This window comes from Oryzias latipes, chromosome 5 (assembly GCF_053564925.1).
Source record: "Oryzias latipes strain Hd-rR chromosome 5, Olatipes_Hd-rR_3.1".
Classification (NCBI taxonomy): Eukaryota; Metazoa; Chordata; class Actinopteri; order Beloniformes; family Adrianichthyidae; genus Oryzias; species Oryzias latipes.
Genome location: NC_136241.1, coordinates 5,212,847 through 5,231,116, shown reverse-complemented (window position 1 = coordinate 5,231,116; position 18,270 = coordinate 5,212,847). Strand labels below are relative to the sequence as shown.

At 40.0% G+C, this 18,270-nt stretch overlaps 1 protein-coding gene across 7 annotated transcripts; it reads left to right on the top strand.

The window, feature by feature from the left end:
• The first annotated feature begins 1,486 nt into the window (after positions 1-1,486).
• tatdn2 (TatD DNase domain containing 2) lies at positions 1,487-17,032 on the top strand. 7 transcript variants are annotated; one of them, XM_020703037.3, is made up of 7 exons: positions 1,487-1,610; positions 4,233-4,531; positions 4,641-5,042; positions 10,804-11,673; positions 12,114-12,241; positions 13,764-13,947; positions 16,524-17,032. In XM_020703037.3, exons 2-7 carry the CDS (start codon positions 4,235-4,237, stop codon positions 16,662-16,664), a joined length of 2,022 nt encoding a protein of 673 aa, XP_020558696.1. In that variant the 5' UTR covers positions 1,487-1,610; positions 4,233-4,234; the 3' UTR covers positions 16,665-17,032. The 7 variants fall into 7 exon arrangements, with proteins under 7 accessions (XP_020558696.1, XP_020558698.1, XP_011472966.1 ...); XM_020703039.3 differs by having other exon boundaries at positions 1,491-1,616; XM_011474664.4 differs by having other exon boundaries at positions 1,499-1,610; positions 4,228-4,531.
• Positions 17,033-18,270: the final 1,238 nt, after the last annotated feature.

The following is an 18,270-nucleotide window of genomic DNA, read 5'->3' as shown; positions in this document are numbered from 1 at the left end:
GCAATTCAAAGTACCTTCTGTGGGAATTTTTCCACACAAATAATTTCCCTTTAAAATAAACTTCAAACACAAAGTGGTCGTCAACACATTATTGAACAATGTAATTCAGAGGTTTGCAACCTGCAGTTCTTGAGCCTCATGTGGTTCTTTTACCCCTTCGACTATGGCTCTCCACTTAAAGAATAATAAAAAGGTTTAATTTTTGAAAAAATGAAAAAGTCAAAAGCTAATTCATCTTCTAAACCCGTTTTGTCCCTTTTAGGGTCACGGGGCTGCTGGAGCCTATCCCAGCCACTTGCGGAGGAAAGGCAGGGGACATCCTGGACAAGTCGCCAGTCTGTCCCAGAGTCACTAATCACACTCACATTCACACCTATGGACAATTTAGAGTCACCAATTGGCCTATGATGCATGTTTTTGGACAGTGGGAGGAAGCTGGAGTCCCTGGCTTCCTCCCACCATAGAAAAATAAAAATAAAAAGTGAACTAACTGGTAAACTAACTCAAACCTCTGGCCTAAAAACAGGATTTATGCAAAGAAAATAACAAAGGCAAGTAAAAGATAACAGGGGGTATTATTTTCCTTCCTCTGACTTACTTTCAAGCAATTAATTAAATAAACTCCTTTTGACCAAAGTAATATTTAATGGTTTCAATGTGTCATGTTCTGTATGCATAAGAGCCTTAGTTCTATTTTTGTTTTGCTTGAAATAAACCATTTCAATTGTATTCAACTCCCTGACAAACAGTTGAAGGGCAATGTGAATCACAAGTCAAACTAAAAACCTTTTACAGATTCCTGTACCACAGGAAATCCACTGGAAGTCACCAAGACCAACCAGAATTTAGGCACACCGGTCATGAGGCAGATCTTCTGTTTTTGAATAAAGTCAAGGATTTTAATTGCACCTTATGCTTAGAAAAATATGTCACCTAATTAGCTGGGATGTGATTTTTGTTTGTTAGAAGTACAAATTGGTTCAAATGCACATCAGTCTGTATTTTTCCCCCCTGTCATTTCTGACAACCCATGACCCACTACTACAGTAGCTCCATTGAGATTATCTTATGACACAAGGTGTGTTTGTCCCAAAAACAAGTCGCCTCTGCCAAAAGTTACAAGCCATTTTCCATTTTGAAAAAAAAAGGCCAATTTAGTCTTTATGTTTTATTTATGCTAAACACAACATTTCATCTAGATTTATCATAATAATAACATAAGCACATATCAGTGTCTTGTTTTTCTAGAGCTTAAACTTTGGGCTGTTTAGTGAGAAATTGACATGAACGGCTGAAAAACGGTAGGAAAGTTGCTCTAAAGCAAAGACTCCAGCTCTAATATTTTAAATGTTTGAAAATGTAATTTAAGCACATTTTTATTTAAACCATCAGGACCTGGCCTTATATGTTTTGCATTGTGTACTCTTCCAATAGTGGAACAAATAAAAAACAACAACTAACAGACAGATAAAATAAATGAGCAGATGAGAGCCGTGTATTTAAACTCTCGCGAGATTTGGTTCATAAAATAATTTTACGTACCATTTTACGTTCTTCCGAAAAAGAATATAATTTAAAAACATTTTCTGTTTCCACAGTGAAGTTAACAGGTAAAGGTTGGTGACACCCAGTTTTATATGTTTTTAAGTTTTTGTTTTTTTAGGTTTATTTTATTTTTAAAAATCCTCACAAACTCTGAAGGCTGACACGACACGAGGTAACAAACAACACCGCAATGTTCCTTCCTCTCCTGCTTTTCGCTTCATTCTTCGGTTACTGTTTAGTAAAGAGTTTCCAAACTACATGAAACACATATATAGTCGACAGACAGACTTATGTAAACGGAGAGTTGAGGTTATTTTGAGGCCGTAAACTCCTGATAAAGCTCCAACCAAAACTCCAACTGCCGTTTTGTTAGCTAACAATATTAGCTAACTAAAGGCGCTAAATGAGCATTTTCGGCGCCCAAACTCTTTCAGATGTTCACTTGAATAATCAGTGATTGAAAACCGGCCAAGCGAACACAGAAAGCGTTTATAACTAAAAACAGTTGTTTTTATTTTTAGCGCCGGCTTTACATTTGATGATCTGGAAGCCAAGAAAAGCTTCATTCATTGGGAAGGAAGGCTCCTATCGCGTTAGCCCTCCATTTTTGGCTCTTTGACTTAAGGGAAATTGCTAAGATAATAATTTAGGTAAATACAGTGTTTTTAAGTTTCAGTTTCTTTTCTTTTTTAGGATATTAAGTTTTGTCATATATGTTTAGATTTTAACATGTCGGATAAATGATCAAAACAATGATAAAATGGTTAATTTACTGTAAGCTTTGGGCACATCATCATCATGTAGTGTGGTTGCTGTTCAGAGGCAAAATTCTTTAAGTACGGTATATTATTACATATTTGGATGTATAGAATTTTATTAAAACTTGAATTTACACCAGTCTTGGTTAAAATCAATAGTAAAAGTAGAAAAGAATGAACGGGCACCAAAGTATTTATAATAGAAAATGTATTTCATTTATTATTATTAGGGCTGCACGATATGAGGAAAACTTGCGACATGCGATATGAGGGATTAATATTGCGATAACGATATAATTTGCGGTATATAAACAAATAGCGAAACAACCAAAAACATCACTCCCATTTTATTGCAACAGTTTAAGAATTGTACTCCAAATGACCCTTGTTGACATACGATGGAACATCTAACATAAAAGGGCTCCATCTGATTGGTCAACAACGTTAAAGGCTCTATCCGATTGGTCAAATGCATAAAGGGATTTATTTGATTCGTTAAATAATTTAAGCTGCCATAAGATTGTTTTAGCATATTTAAGGTAACCATTTATTGCATTTTTTGCTGTGTTTTGCGATATGCATATTGCACAGCTTGATCTTGCGATAAAGATAAATTTGCGGTATATTGTGCAGGCCTAATTATTATTATTTTAACTTTCTTTCATATTTTTATTGAAGTAAATCTGCTGCAGCAGGAGGAACTGATTTAACACAGTCTGCGTTTTATTTTGAAAGGATCTTGTATGTGCTCCTGTCAAAAGTAAAAAGTTGTCATCAGTTAAAGAAACACTGTTAGGATGCAATTATTGTAAGTATTTAAGAATTACATGGCTCAATGGACACAAAAACATAACGTATATTCTTCTAAACACTAAAGTTGGTCTTTGCAGCTCTCACTGGGATTTGGTCTGTTAGAAACTGGACTGAACATGGCTCTTTACAGCTTTGGATTGCAGACCCCTGGTTTAGGAGAACATTTCATCTCACTTCCAGCACTATTTCAAAGATTTTGATTACAGTTTATTCTCTCAACCTCTTGAGACCCGAGCTTTTGTCTGCCCCAAGTATCCGAATTAATTATAGTGGTAATTTAGCCCACAATGGGATGTCCACACATGTGGACGCCAGGTCTCAAGAGGGTAAAACCACGCAGTTATTGTGAAGCAAAGGTGGAATGTAACCACTTGCATTTAGTTTTATAAGTAAATTGTATTTTTTTCTGCACTTCTTACTTTTACTTGTGTACATTTTAGATGAGCTTCTATTTAACCACACTGTTTCATCCTGTTATTAATGTTTGTTTGTAACATTTTGACAGTTTATTCCATAGAAACCCAATAAAATCCACATACTGGATCCCCAGAATAGCTGCAGATAATTCATAAAAAGATCATTATTAACATTAGCCATCATAAAAGTTTTTAAAAGTTATTGACTTAATCCTTAATTTGCATTGTATTATGTTTTATTAAATCTTTAACCTTTAGTAATTTTGATTCACAGAATAAAATCCTGGTGGGTATGAATTATTCTTATGGCTTGTTTTTGTCACATGCATAGTAGGCTGTAGCTGAGTATACAGCTCAGCTTTGACCTTAAAACCACAATCTCTATTTATTGTTTACGTGAACATTTATTCAGATTACTGTGTTTTAATTCTACTACTTTTCCTTTGAAGTATCACTACATCTACTTTAGTTATGTATTTAGATGGTTTCCTCTGTAGATGTGTTGAGCTGCAAAGCAGGAACTCAAAAGAAAAGGCGTAAAATGAACAAAAACAAGACTGAAAAATCTGACAGAACATGGAGAAATGAGAAGTTTATTTAGGAAGTTAACATGTGCAGTTTGAGATCCGTGTTATGCCCACAAACAGCTGTTACAGACTGATTAAATGATTCCTGTTGTCCTCTGTGTGTTGGAGCTCAGAGATGGACAGGGACAGGAAGAAGGTGTCATTTCAGTGGTTACACGGTGCAGCCGCCACACCCTCACGCCCCCAGAGAAAAGGTTCTGGCTCAAAGAAACCGTCTCCATGGAAAATACAGAAAAAGGAAGGGTCAAGTATTTTGCGTCAAAGCGACTCTCCTGGATCTGAAAGTTTTGGAGCTCTGAGTCTGGACACTCCTAAAAGGAAAGCAGAAGTCCTCCATGAAAGTGAAGAATCTCTAGACAAAATCAGGCAGAAGCTCTTCAGGGATGATTCCCAAATATTCACAGCGTCAGAGGTCACTTTTCACTATTTTATTTTTATTTCAGTTTGAGTTCATTTCAGCTTTGGGAATTTTTTTTCCTGGTGCATGAATCAATTACTGATTTCTTCATGCTGTTCCACAGGATATGAATGTATCTCCCAAAGAGCTTCAACCCCCAGAGATCCAGCAAGTGTCGACAACGCCATCTCATTCTTTTATTTTGAAGAAGAAAGAAAGGACACCTGAGGAGGGATCCAAGGCTATCTGCAGGAAGGCACTGATTGCAGCCCTTGGCAACACAGCATCAGAGCTCAGCACTGCTACCATCCCCAGGGGGGAGGCAAAAGCTGAGCCTTCCCCTCTTACCCCCTCCACCGGTGAGGCTGAGGTGCTCAGGTTAACCTTTGCACAGAGAGAGATTGTGGATAGTGGCTGCATCTCAAGCAGATCTGATGAGGAGTTTGGAGGCCCCCACACAGAGGACAAGCGCTCCCCCCTCAGAGAAACCCAAAGTTACACCTCAGAGCCAAAGGCAGATACTAGAGTAAGTCCTAAACTCATGTTTTCTCTACCTTTTTTAGTGTTGATAGTCGTAAATGTACTTTAGACAATTGAAAAATATTTTTATCCTTTTACATTATCCTAGTTTTTCTCTATATAGCGTTCCCTCGCTGTATCGCAGTTCACTTTTCAGTCTCACTGTTTTCGTGGATTTTCTTCAGTTCAGTTTTGCGTGCCTTTTTTTCAGTGTTCTGTGTCCTGATTGGCTGTGGAGCACTGTCAATTATTCTCCTGTTCAAACAGCCAGTGACATAAATCTTCAATCACAATCAGATCTTTGTTTTCATTTCATAATGCTGGACTTAATTTTTTAATGAAAGTTTGAACTTTCAGAGTTTAAATTTCCACTCTGATCATCTTTTGATCTGGTGTCAAAGTGTTCCTTGTGGTCTTTTAACTCTGATAATGCCGTTTTTACCCAAATTTAAAAAAACCTGAGTCTTTTTCTGGGACATGGCTTCTGCAGAGCAGCAGGACTTCATTAGAAATTCACCTCTGAGTTGTTGGTACGACTGTTGGTGCAAAGTAAGCCTGCACTATATGAGGAAAACTTGTGATTTGTGATATCAGTGATCAACATTACAATGGTGATATAACTTGTGATACGTGAAGGAATAGCAAAATAACTAAATACATCATTTTCATTTCACTGCAACACTTTAATTTAAATAAGAGTCAACATACGGTGCTCAGCATGAAACGAGTACACCCCCTCTAATAAATACTAATTTAATCATTAGCTCAATGAACAAAAGAAACATTTTTAAACTTTCCACAAGGTTGAGTTTTATTGAACACTTATTTAACTCCATAACATGAAATTAAGGTTAATGATCTAACTTGGATCACATAATCTTCAGTTGCAAGTGCAAAATTGGTTGGAGCAAAAATGAATACACCCTGCAACAAAAACTACTACATCTAGTATTTTGTGTGAGCACCGTGATTTTTAAGGACAGAACCAAGTCTTCTAGGCCTGGAATGAACAAGCTGGTGACGTATTACAACATCTATCTTTGTCCATTCTTCAAGAAGAACCTCTTTCAGAGCCTGGATCCTGGATGGAGAGTGATGCTCAACTTGTTCTTCAGAATTCCCCTCAGGTGTGCGATTGGGTTCAGATCAGGAGACAAACTTTGCCATTCGATCACTTTCAGCCTGTTCTTCTTCAGAAATGCAACAGTAGCTTTAGAAGTGGGTTTTGAATCATTGTCATGTTGGAAAAGTGCTCGACAACCAAGTGCATGAAGTGATGGCAGCATCTTCTCCTTCAGTATAGAGCAGTACATTGTTGAGGTTTTTATTTTTTTATTTTATTTTTTAACTTGTCCTGTCCAACAGCTGGGCAGGCAGATGAAAGCTGGAAATGCAGCCCCCCCATATCAGCAGCACTCATGCGGCCCCACATAAGGACACTGCCACCACCGTGTTTCACTGTAGGCACCATGCATTTTTCTTTGACATCCTCACCTTTGCTACACCATACAATTTTAAAACCATGTGTTCCAAACACGGTGATCTTTGTCTCGTCGCTCCAGAGTATTGAGTCCCTATAGTCTTCATCTTTTTCAGCATGGGGTCTAGCAAATTCTAGATGTGCTTTTTTGTGCATGGGTTTTAGGAGAGGCTTCCTTCCTGGATGATAACCATGCAGCCATTCCTCTGCAGTGTGGTGTCACAGGAAACAATCGCTCCAGTTTGGCGTTCTACTGCTTGAACTAACTGCAGTGAACTTGCACGGCGATTTTCTTCATCGCTTCTCATCGGAAGATGCGCCTGTTGGGATGTTGGCTTATGTGGACGCTTGGATGGAGATGGAGATGGTTGCACTTCCATCTTTCATACATTTTTGGATCACTTTTGCTATATGTTGACTGATGTGTAAAGCTTTGCTGGTCTTCTTGTAGCTCTCACCTTTTTTGTGCAAAGAAATGATTTTGTGACATTTCTTTTCCATGGGGAGCCATTGCTGACAGCATGAAATGGGAGGGGCTTTTCTTTGTTAAGAAATGCCCTTTTCTAGTCACCCGTGTGCTGAACACCTCTTAAATTAATCATTAGACTCACCTGTGGTTGAATGCCTGTTCATTAGAATTTTGTAGTCTTGAGTTTTTCCTAAGACCATGACTGGGTTGCAGGGCTCCAGACTAACTTTTTTTCACTAGGAGCACAGTGGCCCCCAACTGAAAGTTTTAGGGGCACAACCAGAAAATTTAGGGGCGCATACCGTAAATCAACATGCTAACCAAATCTACTAATTTCCACTGTATTACTAATAAATACTTTAATAATAGATGCAGAAATTACAATGTGCTGTTTCTAATTCAGTGTCACATTTTATTCTGCCCTTTTGAAGATGCAACAAGAAGGTAAACTGACAGCACCATCGCTGTCATGACAGTACAAATAGTAAAGAAAACGGATGGAAATTTATCTTGGTGACACCAAATAGGTGCAGCCAAGATGCACAATAAGTGTGTTTGAGATCACCCAGGTGAACGTAACGCTGCACAGATCAGCTGGTGTGTGACATATATTTTTGTTTTTGCTCCAACATCAACTGTCAATCATCACAAAAATATCGCGAGAAAGGGGTGGGAGCAAGGGTCAAACCTACCCGAACACAGCTGGAAACTGAACTGACTGAAAGCTGCCCTACAGACTACAAAACAATGCATTATGGGACATGTGTCCTGATGGTTTGTGTAGTGGAGTGATTAATAAAAATAATTTAAAATACCAATTCATTAAAAAAGGCTACATACATCACAAAACATTGAAATAATCAAAAAATATATAATAACACAGATCACACTAAGGGGGAGAAGAATATTAAAACTAAATTAATTAATTAATTAAGGACAACTCCAATTTCCTGTTCTCCTTCAGTCTTGCTGCAGATTCGCTTTCATCTCACAGCCCCCCCGCCTGGTCTCCCCAACGATCCAGGCGAGGTGCCGGTTCATCTCAAACACGTCTATCGTTGCATTTTCCCCACGTATTTTCAGTGAGTCTAAAACTAATGTTGTTTTTGCTCGAGCGTGTTTAAAGTTCAAGCCCCGTTAGCTGTCACGCATGTAAGTGTGGGACATTTATTCTCCTCAGCTGACCCGACTCCCGCGGGAGCGGTGTGCTGCCGTAACAGCCGTCCATAACCGTTTGATCCGCCGCCGTAACCAAAACCTAAACCTTCCTCCGGTTCTGTGCGGCCCAGAGAAAAGTTCAGCACGGGCTGCATGTATGTAGAAAATTACGAGCAAATAAATGTGTTCTAAAGGAAAGTAAGGAACTCCTTAATGTGGTCCGGGGAGGGAGCTGTCAGGTTTCCTGCTTTCAAACCCGGTCATTGCCACGCCCCCAAGAGTCATTTACCCCACTGTGATTGGTTGGTCATCTCCGTGCACGACAATGAAAGTGTCATTCATACAAACTGGCGGGCTGCAGTAACATTAAACCTTCATATTAAGGCGGGGACCGCAAAATATCATCTTGAGGGCCGCAAATAGCCTGCGGGCCGCGAGTTTGAGACCCCTGCTGTACACTCTGGCACTGGTACACTAGCCGCAGGTCGGAAGAACGAATTAATAGTTCACTTACTCATAGTTCAGACGCACATATCAGGTTGTTATATTTGTCTCCGTTTCCTTCCCACAGATGTTTACGCGCACTCGATTATCTCTAGGCCCCTCCCCCTCCACGCATTTTAGCCACTGGCTTTCCCTATTCTTCTCATACGCAGTGGCCGCCTCACAGACAGGCATCACGTGAGAGTGTACGTGCTCGCGTTTCATGAGTATGTGCGCGAGTGTGTGTGTCTGCCTGCGTGCGTGTGCGCTCGCGTCTCATTGATTATTTCATAGATCATTGACATGCCCCTTCCACGTTCCAACAGTTAAATTTAAACAAGAGTCAACATGACTCAAATTAAACTCCAAATGTATGAAGGTAATAATGTTCCAAAATGGACGAGCTTGTAGATTTGATATGAGAACTTTGAAAACAGAATGTGAAAACTTGTGCACCAAAAATCTGCATCTGTGTGTAATATCTTCTGCAGTAAAGTCTGACAAACAAAATCAGAACTGACAAATTCCCATTTGCATGTGTTCATTAAGAGTTATAACCTCAAATCTGTGATTACATCTGCTCAAATGTGCCTCTGCATGTGGTGGGGCAAATTACGAGTGCGCTACAACTACGGTCTGACTTCTGACACATTCCTTGCGACAAACTTGTGTCAAAACTGATCTACTACGACAAAGATTGACATAAATTCCCTTTGTTTATTTTTAAGAATTTTTTAAAATTTAAATATGGATCATATTTGCTCAAAAATACTCAATAAAGATACTGAAGCTAAAGTAATTTTCTGACTATCTTTGTTGTAGTAAGACAATAGGGTCATGATTAGTCAGTACAGAAAGTTTGGTTACATTAGCTTTAGTATCTTTAGAACTATTGAGCACCTCTTATGAATCATATCTCTTAAAATGTGAAAAACTATATAAAATATATTGAAAATGTAATTTCTCACAAAATATTGATTGAAGCATGAATATGCTGACAAGTCTTCATTACCAGCTCATATAAATGTAGACATTTATTCATTTTTGAGAGATTGGTTTTTAACAGAATGTTTTCACGGAGGTTGCACTTTGTTGACGGTCCCTTGGCAGCCGTCTCGCTGCTGCAGTGTCTGCATGTACAGCTCGACTTCTCATCAAGGTGCAGAAAAAACAATCTGTTTCTTTAGAAATGCATTTGTAGTTCACTCTCTGTGTTAACACAAAATATTTGAGATTTGAGAATTTGTCAGTTCTGATTTTGTTTGTCAAACTTTACAGTAGAGTTTTACGCACAGATGCAGATTTTTGGTGCGCAAGTTTTCACTCTATTTTAGAAGTTCTTACAACAAATCTACAGCTCGTCTATTTAGACCCATTTTTACCTCAATACAAATGACCCTTGTCGACAAAGGAGGGGAGCATCTGACATAAAAGCGCTCCGTCCGATTGGTAAATTCCTTTATGCATTGGTCTAATGCATAAAGGAATTTATTTGATTCGTTAAATACTTCAAGCTGCCATAAGATTGTTTTAGCAAATTTGAGCTAACCATTTATTGCAATTTTTGATGACTTTTGCGATATGTGTATTGCACAGTTTTGATATCGCAATGACGATAAATTTGCGATTTATTGTGTAGGCATAGTACAGAGTAAGCCCTCTTCCTTTTCCCATCATTCATTTGTTTACATGCTCCTGCTAGCTCACACCCCCAGCCGTGCAACAGAAATGGTGAGCAATGTTGGAGCTATCCAGCCGCACAGTTCTGATCCAGATTTTAGCTCAGATGAGGAAAACAAAGACGTACATGGATCTATTTGTCTGCAAATGGATGATCAGAATGCAGCTGCAGACAAGCTTTTTCAAAGTGCATTTTCTCGTCTGCTCCTGATTCACAACGATTTAAACAAAGAAATGCTCAGAAATGACATTTTAAGCTTAATTTTCTTTGTGTCCTCCATCATCAGAAAAATGCCACAAGAACATGTTAAAAACACAATCACGATTTTCATCTGAGTGCATCTTCAAACAAGAGTGAAAGTGTATAAAGTGTGTCGTTAAGGGTTTTGTAGCCTTAAAACTTCTACTGTCCTACTTCAAATGAGTGAACACTGCGATGAAATGTGATAACTGGTCATTGTTTTTTCTCCTTTCTTCCCTATTTTTTTTGTTAATCAGGACTTTGTGTTTGTGAACATTATCCCCCAAGGCAAGATAAATGACGGCGAACAGGGTCAAGATTCTGCTGTTTGTCTACTGGAGTTTTCTCCAGAACCACCACCTGATCTTACTGCCGACCTGCAGAGTCCACTCGACCAGACCTCTTTAGTGAACTCCCCAGGAGAAGACGCTGGGACATTCCACACTCCTGAGGGTGCAGGGACGGCGTCCTCTCAGGGGAAATGTTTCGCCGCGTTTAGAGAGTCCCACCAGTCAAACGTTGGTGGTTTCACAGCCGGCTCTCATAGTTTCCAGTCATTTTCCGAACCCCCTGGGTTTGATCCTTTTGCTCTGCCTCTACAGTCAGCTTCCACCCCCTCTATGAACTTTGCAGCTCGACACAGACGCAGTGACTGTGGCCCCTCTGTGCGTTCCCCTCCTTGTCCCTTAAGTCCCAATCTGTCTCATCCCAGAAGGCTGTCCCTGGGGTCCGATCGTTTGTGGACTGGCTCCATTCGGGGCAGTCAGGGGACATTCATAGACACTCACTGCCATCTGGACATGCTCTACGGAAAACTCGGCTTCAGGGGGACCTTCAGCAGCTTTCGGAAAAGATACAGAAACAGCTTCGCTCCACAGTTTGGAGGTTGTATCGCAGACTTCTGCAACCCAGCCGTCATGGTGAAGGAGGCCCTGTGGGAGCATTTGCTGGCGGAAGACATGGTTTGGGGGGCGTTTGGGTGTCACCCCCATTTTGCCCAAAGCTACTCCAATTTTCAGGAAAACAGTATACTGACGGCGATGAAGCATCCAAAAGCCGTGGCGTTTGGAGAGATGGGGCTGGACTATTCCCACAAAAACTCAACTGATGTCACACAGCAAAAAAAGGTGAGATCCTGGTCATCAAGACGTTTGTGGGACACAAATACTCTCAAATAAATTTGTCCTTGAATTAAGGCTTTCTAAAAAAAAAAACAAGTCATTGGTTTTATTTTGTTACCCTAAAAATGTTTAGCTCTGTGTAATTGATGTAATCCAATACTCTAAGAGTTTTATTTTTGATTTATCACAGGAAAAGATTAAAAAATAAAAACAGAATCTGGCCTGACTCGTTTAAAATCTACTTTTCAGCAGGTTCCTGCTCTGTAGTCCATTAAGACTCAGACATGCACCTCAAATAACACGACAAGACAGGCAGTGTGTGTCTGTGAATGTCTCCTGTTTAGTCAGCATCAAAAAAATAATTTCTACAGATGGTTGTGAGAAGCAGTTGAAGCCACACAGTGAGTCTGCCGGCGTGATTTGTGTTGCTGTGCCTCTCTGTGAAGGTGTTTGAGCGTCAGCTGCGTTTGGCCGTGGCCATGCAGAAGCCTGTCGTGATCCACTGCAGGGATGCAGATGCTGACCTGCTGGAGATCATGAAGAAGTGTGTTCCTCGGGACTACAAGATTCACAGGTGCCTTGAAATGAAGTGTGCTTCATTCTGTGTTCATTGCTTCACATTTTTTCAGGACGTTGCTCCTATGCTGCACTATTGCTACTAACGTTTTTAGTTTTTTAGCTGAGCTTTTAGATTATTCAATTGGATTTAGCATCTGATGTTTGACTCGGAAGGAAAAAATCAATCCTCGCTGTGACAAAATCTCCAAGTAATTTGATAACAACATAATTTGACTTAATACTTGGAGCTGAGTATTGAGTTAGACACTTTTAAAGTACTGACTGAATTGCTTAGGTGCTATAATAGAGAATTGAAAGACTCATTTTTATTCAACACAAAGGTTAATACCAAAGAATATAACTGTCACTGTCAGTGGGTCGGTTATTCAGGAGAGGTTCAGCAGCAACGAGTCAACTTTAGTAAAACTGTTGTGTTGACATTTTGTCTGTTGTGTGCTTATTTCTTTGTTTTTGTTAGTGAAGTAAGCCATTGGGAACAGTTCACGCTTTGAAAACTAAAGCCAAAGATTTGAGCATAATGTGTCATTTTGTTAAAAAATAAAAACTTTAAGCAGGAATTATTCAGGACACAGCTTATATGCATTAATATAAACTATTTGAAACAATACTCAGATTTGTTTCTTCTAGTTTGTGTAGAGTAAATCACTGACAGGAGAGGTTTGAATGAATGAAAGCGTCTGATCTCGGATTGTTTTTAGCTCTTTTTCATGTCCGGTCACATGAACAATAATGTTATGGTCTATTTAAGCCTCATAAAAACATTGAATTCTGTTAGAATATTAGAAATTTAAAAATAGGCAGTAAAGTGTTCTTGTGTGTAAAAACAATATAATCCAGTCCCTCCGGGATCTTTCAGACATTTCTTTGATTGTTTCCACAGCAAAAGCCTGAAGTTGTCAGTTTTTAAAAAGTTTTCATCAAAGTTTCAAATATTTTCAACTATAGGCTGTTGGAAAACGTGCCTGTCATAAAGCAGTTGTTTGTTTCACGGTATGTTGAAGTGTAATTGTATCTTAGTCTACAGAGAATGCTCAGCAAGGATGGGATTTTTAAATAAACAATGAGGGCGCCGCCCATTTCATGACGTCAACCTAGAGGCAGCGCGTCTGCGTTTCACCCACGAAAACAATCAACATGGGTGTGAATATTGTACAGATAAAATGAAGGCGTTTAGCTGGCGGCACACAATCTTCCTGGAAGCTTTTTCTCACTTTGTGACATCACAATGTGATGTTTTCGTGGATTGGGAGGGGCTGGTGCTTCGGAGAACAGGTTTTTAGAGGAACACTCAGAAATGTGTGAATGGATGAAATGCTTTGGGGTTGGTTTTTGTCAGGAATGATTATAATACACTTAAATGCACTTTAAATCTCCAAAAAGTCGATTTTGCGTGCTACTCGTTAATGAATGAAGTCGCTAGTTAAACTGTACCCACAGCTCTCAAGTGAGTTGGGTCAAAGATGGGTGGTGATCCACTTCTCAAAGACACTGTCTAAAAGCTGTTTCCTGTTTTTCAGACACTGTTTCACCAACAGCTTTCCAGTCATTGAGCCCTTCCTGACCGAGTTCCCAAATTTATATGTGGGCTTTACAGCCTTGATCACCTACAACAAAGCCAAAGAAGTCAGAAACGCCGTCCGCCAGATCCCTTTAAACCGCATTGTGTTGGAGACAGATGCACCGTATTTCCTGCCAAGACAGGTACGTTTGAGCTCAGGTTCAGTTCATGCTATTACTTTGCTATTACAGGGGTTGACATAGCCCAGAAATTTGCACTGGCCCACAGGGCCAGTAGTTTTTGAAACTTACTGGCCCTGCCTGAAAGTTACTGGCCCGACACCGCGCACAGCGGGACCCGCCGCTCCGCAGGTGCTTGCAACTTTAGGGGGGTCTGGGGGCATGCCCCCCCGGAAACTTTTAATATGGTACAATTTGGTGCATTCTGGTGACATCACTTATTTCTACACTTTTCAATGACTGAAAATAGACCATATCAAACTTAAATCTGCTCTAGTCTGTTTCAGATGTTTTGAAGAGAGCACTGCAGTGTATTAGGTAACACTAGTTCAGACGTTTTCATGCTGCTTCTAACGGCAAATATCGCAATAAACCTTAAATGTGTTAAAACAATCTAATGGCAGCTTGAACCATTTAACGAATCAAATAAATCCCTTAATGCATTTGACCAATCGGATGGACGCTTTCACATTGTTGACCAATCAGATGGAGCCCTATTATGTTAGATGTTTGTAACCTATGTCAACGAGGGTCATTTGGAGTATAATTTTTAAACTGGGAATGGTTATTTGGTTATTTTGCTGTTTGTTTATATACCGCAAATTATATCGTTATCGCAATTTTAATCTCTGATATCGCATATCGCGAGTTTTCCTCATATTGTGCAGGTCTAACTGAGATCATTCAGCTAACTAGAAATACTTACTGCTTACAGTGTTGTAAAGAAAAACAAAATTAAGTAGTTTAACATTCTACTGCATTTGAGTCTGAGATTCAGGTATTTGGAGTTGCCTTTGATTCTTTGACATTCAGCTTAAAGCTTAGTGGATACAGTTTCATCTTCAATGCATTCATTAAATATCTTGCTGTCCATAGTACTAATTCCACCCGTCACTCCATCTAACATATTCCTATCTATTCCTGCCATGTCTTCCACATCTCTGACATGCTTCAGTCTCTCTTCAGTGACGGTGTCGGATTTATAATCAAATGTAATAATAACCCACTGGCTTGTGCCTTCGTTGTTGCTGTTTAACATTGTTTTGTATTGAATTGTTACATTCAATAAAGTTTGAAAAAAAAAAGTAGTGAGCGCGTGCCGCGTGGTGCTCGGCAGTGAAAGCCGAGCGCGCGCAGGCGGGAGAGAAGGAGAAGTGATCAAAGGTTTCCCATAGAAACCCTTGAAGTCTGAACACAGGACTAGCAGAAAAACTACATTATGAAGACGAGGTAAATCTACACGTTTTCGCAAAATTTACTTTATTGAAAAAGGTGAAGAATATATAAACCGTTACATATTTTAGTGGCCCGAGCGGACTAGTGAAAAGTAAAGTCTTGTGGTCCGCACTGCTCGAAAAACAGGACCGGGCCAGCGGACAAATGGCTATGTCGAGCCCTGTATTACTTTGCTTACTATTACTAAGCTATCTATGGATTGTTGGAGAACGCACAAAAACCAAAATCCGACGCTTTCAGGGCATCTTGGAGACTTCCTGGAGATTGGAAATTAGTCCTTCCTCATGATGAAGGAAGATGCCTCCTTCTGCTTTAAAGCCCCCCATAACAACTTTTTCTTTAATAAAAACCTTTCCAGTGGTGTTTTAATGACGATTATGAAGTTTTTAACCAAAATCCCACAACCTAAGTGTCTTAAAAGCACATTTCATGTCTATCTGAAGCCTCTGTTTCCAAAGTCTGCTCTACATGGGCGTGGCCGTTGATGCTGGGCTGAGTAGCCCTGCCCTTGACCCCCCCCCCCCCCCTTCTGATGATGAGTGAAGAGCTTGACACCGGGCGGCTGCTCCATTGTTAGCATTTGTTAACCACATGCTAATAGGCACTTCTTGTACTTTGAGTTGTGTAGTAGCTCTGTCTCAGGCTAACTAAAGTGAACATGTATAAAGTATGTACCTAATAGTGATTTTCACATGAGACAAACTTACAGCACAAAAAAACGCGCTGCACTGTCTAACCTTGTTCTTTATGGCCGTTCGTTAACGTTTTAATCCGTTACATCCGCCGCTTTTTATTTTCAATTGAAGCCTCTAAAAAATGAAAGTCCCGCCCCGCTGCCTCGCCAGATTTGACCTGCAAATTTCGGCCAATCAGATCAACCAGAAAGGTTACCGCCCCCAAGTGACAAACATCCCCTGAACGTTGCTCGCAAACCCAGCGAGCGCACAGGAGCGCCGCTCCGGTAGGATTGCAGGCGCGCAGTTGTAAAATGTGGGTTAGCATTGCGCCTTTGCAGTTGTGAGGTTCCTCACTCAGTTCCTGAATATACTCGCTCAGTTATCTTTGCGCTCGTTCAATTAATGTTAGCCATGAAACGCCATAAAACTTTCTTTTTATTTTGGTTAAAACGGCATAATCATAAGACCACGGGGAAAATATTGTTGCAGTGGGACTTCAATGGAATCTTGAAATGTTTGCTGTGTCTGCTCCTTGATAAGGACTATAGTCTCTGCTTAGCTGTGTGCCGACTTCAGTTTTCGGTGTTCCTCCCCATAAACGGACCGTTTTCCTTTTCGTTTGAACAGGTTGGGAAGAACGTCTGTCGGTTTTCACATCCTGGAATGGGTCTCCACATCCTGGAGGAGCTGAGTTGGCTGAAGAGAGAGGACATGGCCACGGTCCTCAGCACCATTCGAAAGAACACCACAGAGCTTTACGGCATCTAATCTGTGGGGACACCACGTCAAATCTGTCTCAAGTCATGGACTGCACCTGTGTTTTCTTTGTGGCTCAAACCTCAAATGCTCTTGTTTTTTTTAATACTTTATCTACAGGTGGAGGAAGGTCGAGGACAGGTTTTAGCCTAAAAGGCAAATAAATGATCAGTAGTAAAAGTTAAAGACAAAGGTTCTCCTTGATTAAGACGCTTTGGTTTAATTCACGTTTTAAGTTCCTGTGAATAGACGTTGGAACTGTTTGAGGTTTGTCACGGTTGTGTTCATCGGTTCCAACCTCTAAAGTGTCTTAAAAACATCAACTCTGTCAAAGTTTGGTTAGATTCAGTGAAGGATTATTAAAGCCTGTTTTCCATAAACTGTCTCAGTGATGTTTTGTTGAAACGGTGAGGAATGGAAACACAAGTGCTGGTGGAAGCTTTGGAAAAGAGTTTGCACCCAGCAGGAAGGGGCTGAGAGACGGTTCTTCCTTTCTTTTTGGTCCCTGAAGGGCTCTTGATTTTATAAAGAGCCGTCTGTCGAGCTGCTTTCAGCTTGGAGGAGGTGAGTGGATGGATGCTACAGACCAGAGAACGTTAAAATGACCTTTTCATGGTCAGATTAGACTTCTATAAAGGCGTTGAGTATCAGTGTGAGCGTTGGAGTGGCATCTGCTTTGTGTAACCTGGTGGAGAGTTCTGTGAAATCGCATTGCTCAGCAATTATGGGTCTGAATTATATTTAGAGATCGAACGTCAGTTAAGTCTTCTGTGAAGCGCTTAAGATGGAATTTATGTAGAACATGAATCACAGGCCCTCAGCAAGTGTGTGTTTTCCTTTTAAGACTGAAATCACACCATTCAATTCAAGGTGTCATTCATAGTAATGTAACCACACTCGGTGGGTAAAGGTGTAACCCTAAACAGATGCAGCGTTTGATGTTACTTCATTTCCAAAACACTGTTTCTGTTATTTCCATGTCCAGGATGGACGTTTGGTTTGGGTCGATTACTCACCCAAAGCAAAGTCTAAATGATGCATTTCAGAAAAGCTCTGCTTATTTTGTTGAGAAAAAATATCTTAATATTTTGTAGGATTTTATTTGCATTAAGGATTTGTCTCTCATTCAATGTGATGATGATTTGAATGCATAGAACTTTCGGATGTTCAATAGTTTTATCTTCCCCAGCAGGCTCAGGGTTTGCCAGAGTATCTTCCTCTTCCATCATTGTGTTGGACCGAGCAGAATAAGGCAAGGACAGCAAGAATTGTATCAAAAATAGTTCAATTTATGTTTTTTTTTTCAAATGTCCAGATGAACAAAATGGGAAAGGAATTTAACAAAAAAAACATGAAGCTTTAAATTGTATTTAATTGGTTACATTGGCTCGTGTAACCAATAAAATAACAGTTTGTTAGACTAGGGATAAAATACAGCAAAAAACAAAATGTCTGTCTTGTCAGGGTTCTGACTTTTCCCTAACAAATAGAAGAACCACACAGGAGATGAGAATTTTTGTCAGACTTCAGCAGAAGGAGAAGCCTGTCTGTCACAGAGGAGTTCTGCCTTCTCAATGTATGCAGTCTGGTTTTACTGGTGGACGGGGTTGATAACACA

What these genes read in the sequence shown, in the direction of transcription:
- tatdn2 (XM_020703037.3), top strand. Translation starts at nt 4,235, where the DNA reads ATGGACAGGGACAGGAAGAAGGTGTCATTTCAGTGGTTACACGGTGCA. An exon ending in AGCCAAAGGCAGATACTAGA is followed by an intron (nt 5,043 to 10,803) that starts GTAAGTCCTAAA and finishes TTTGTTAATCAG; the next exon opens with GACTTTGTGTTTGTGAACAT. An exon ending in CGGGACTACAAGATTCACAG is followed by an intron (nt 12,242 to 13,763) that starts GTGCCTTGAAAT and finishes CCTGTTTTTCAG; the next exon opens with ACACTGTTTCACCAACAGCT.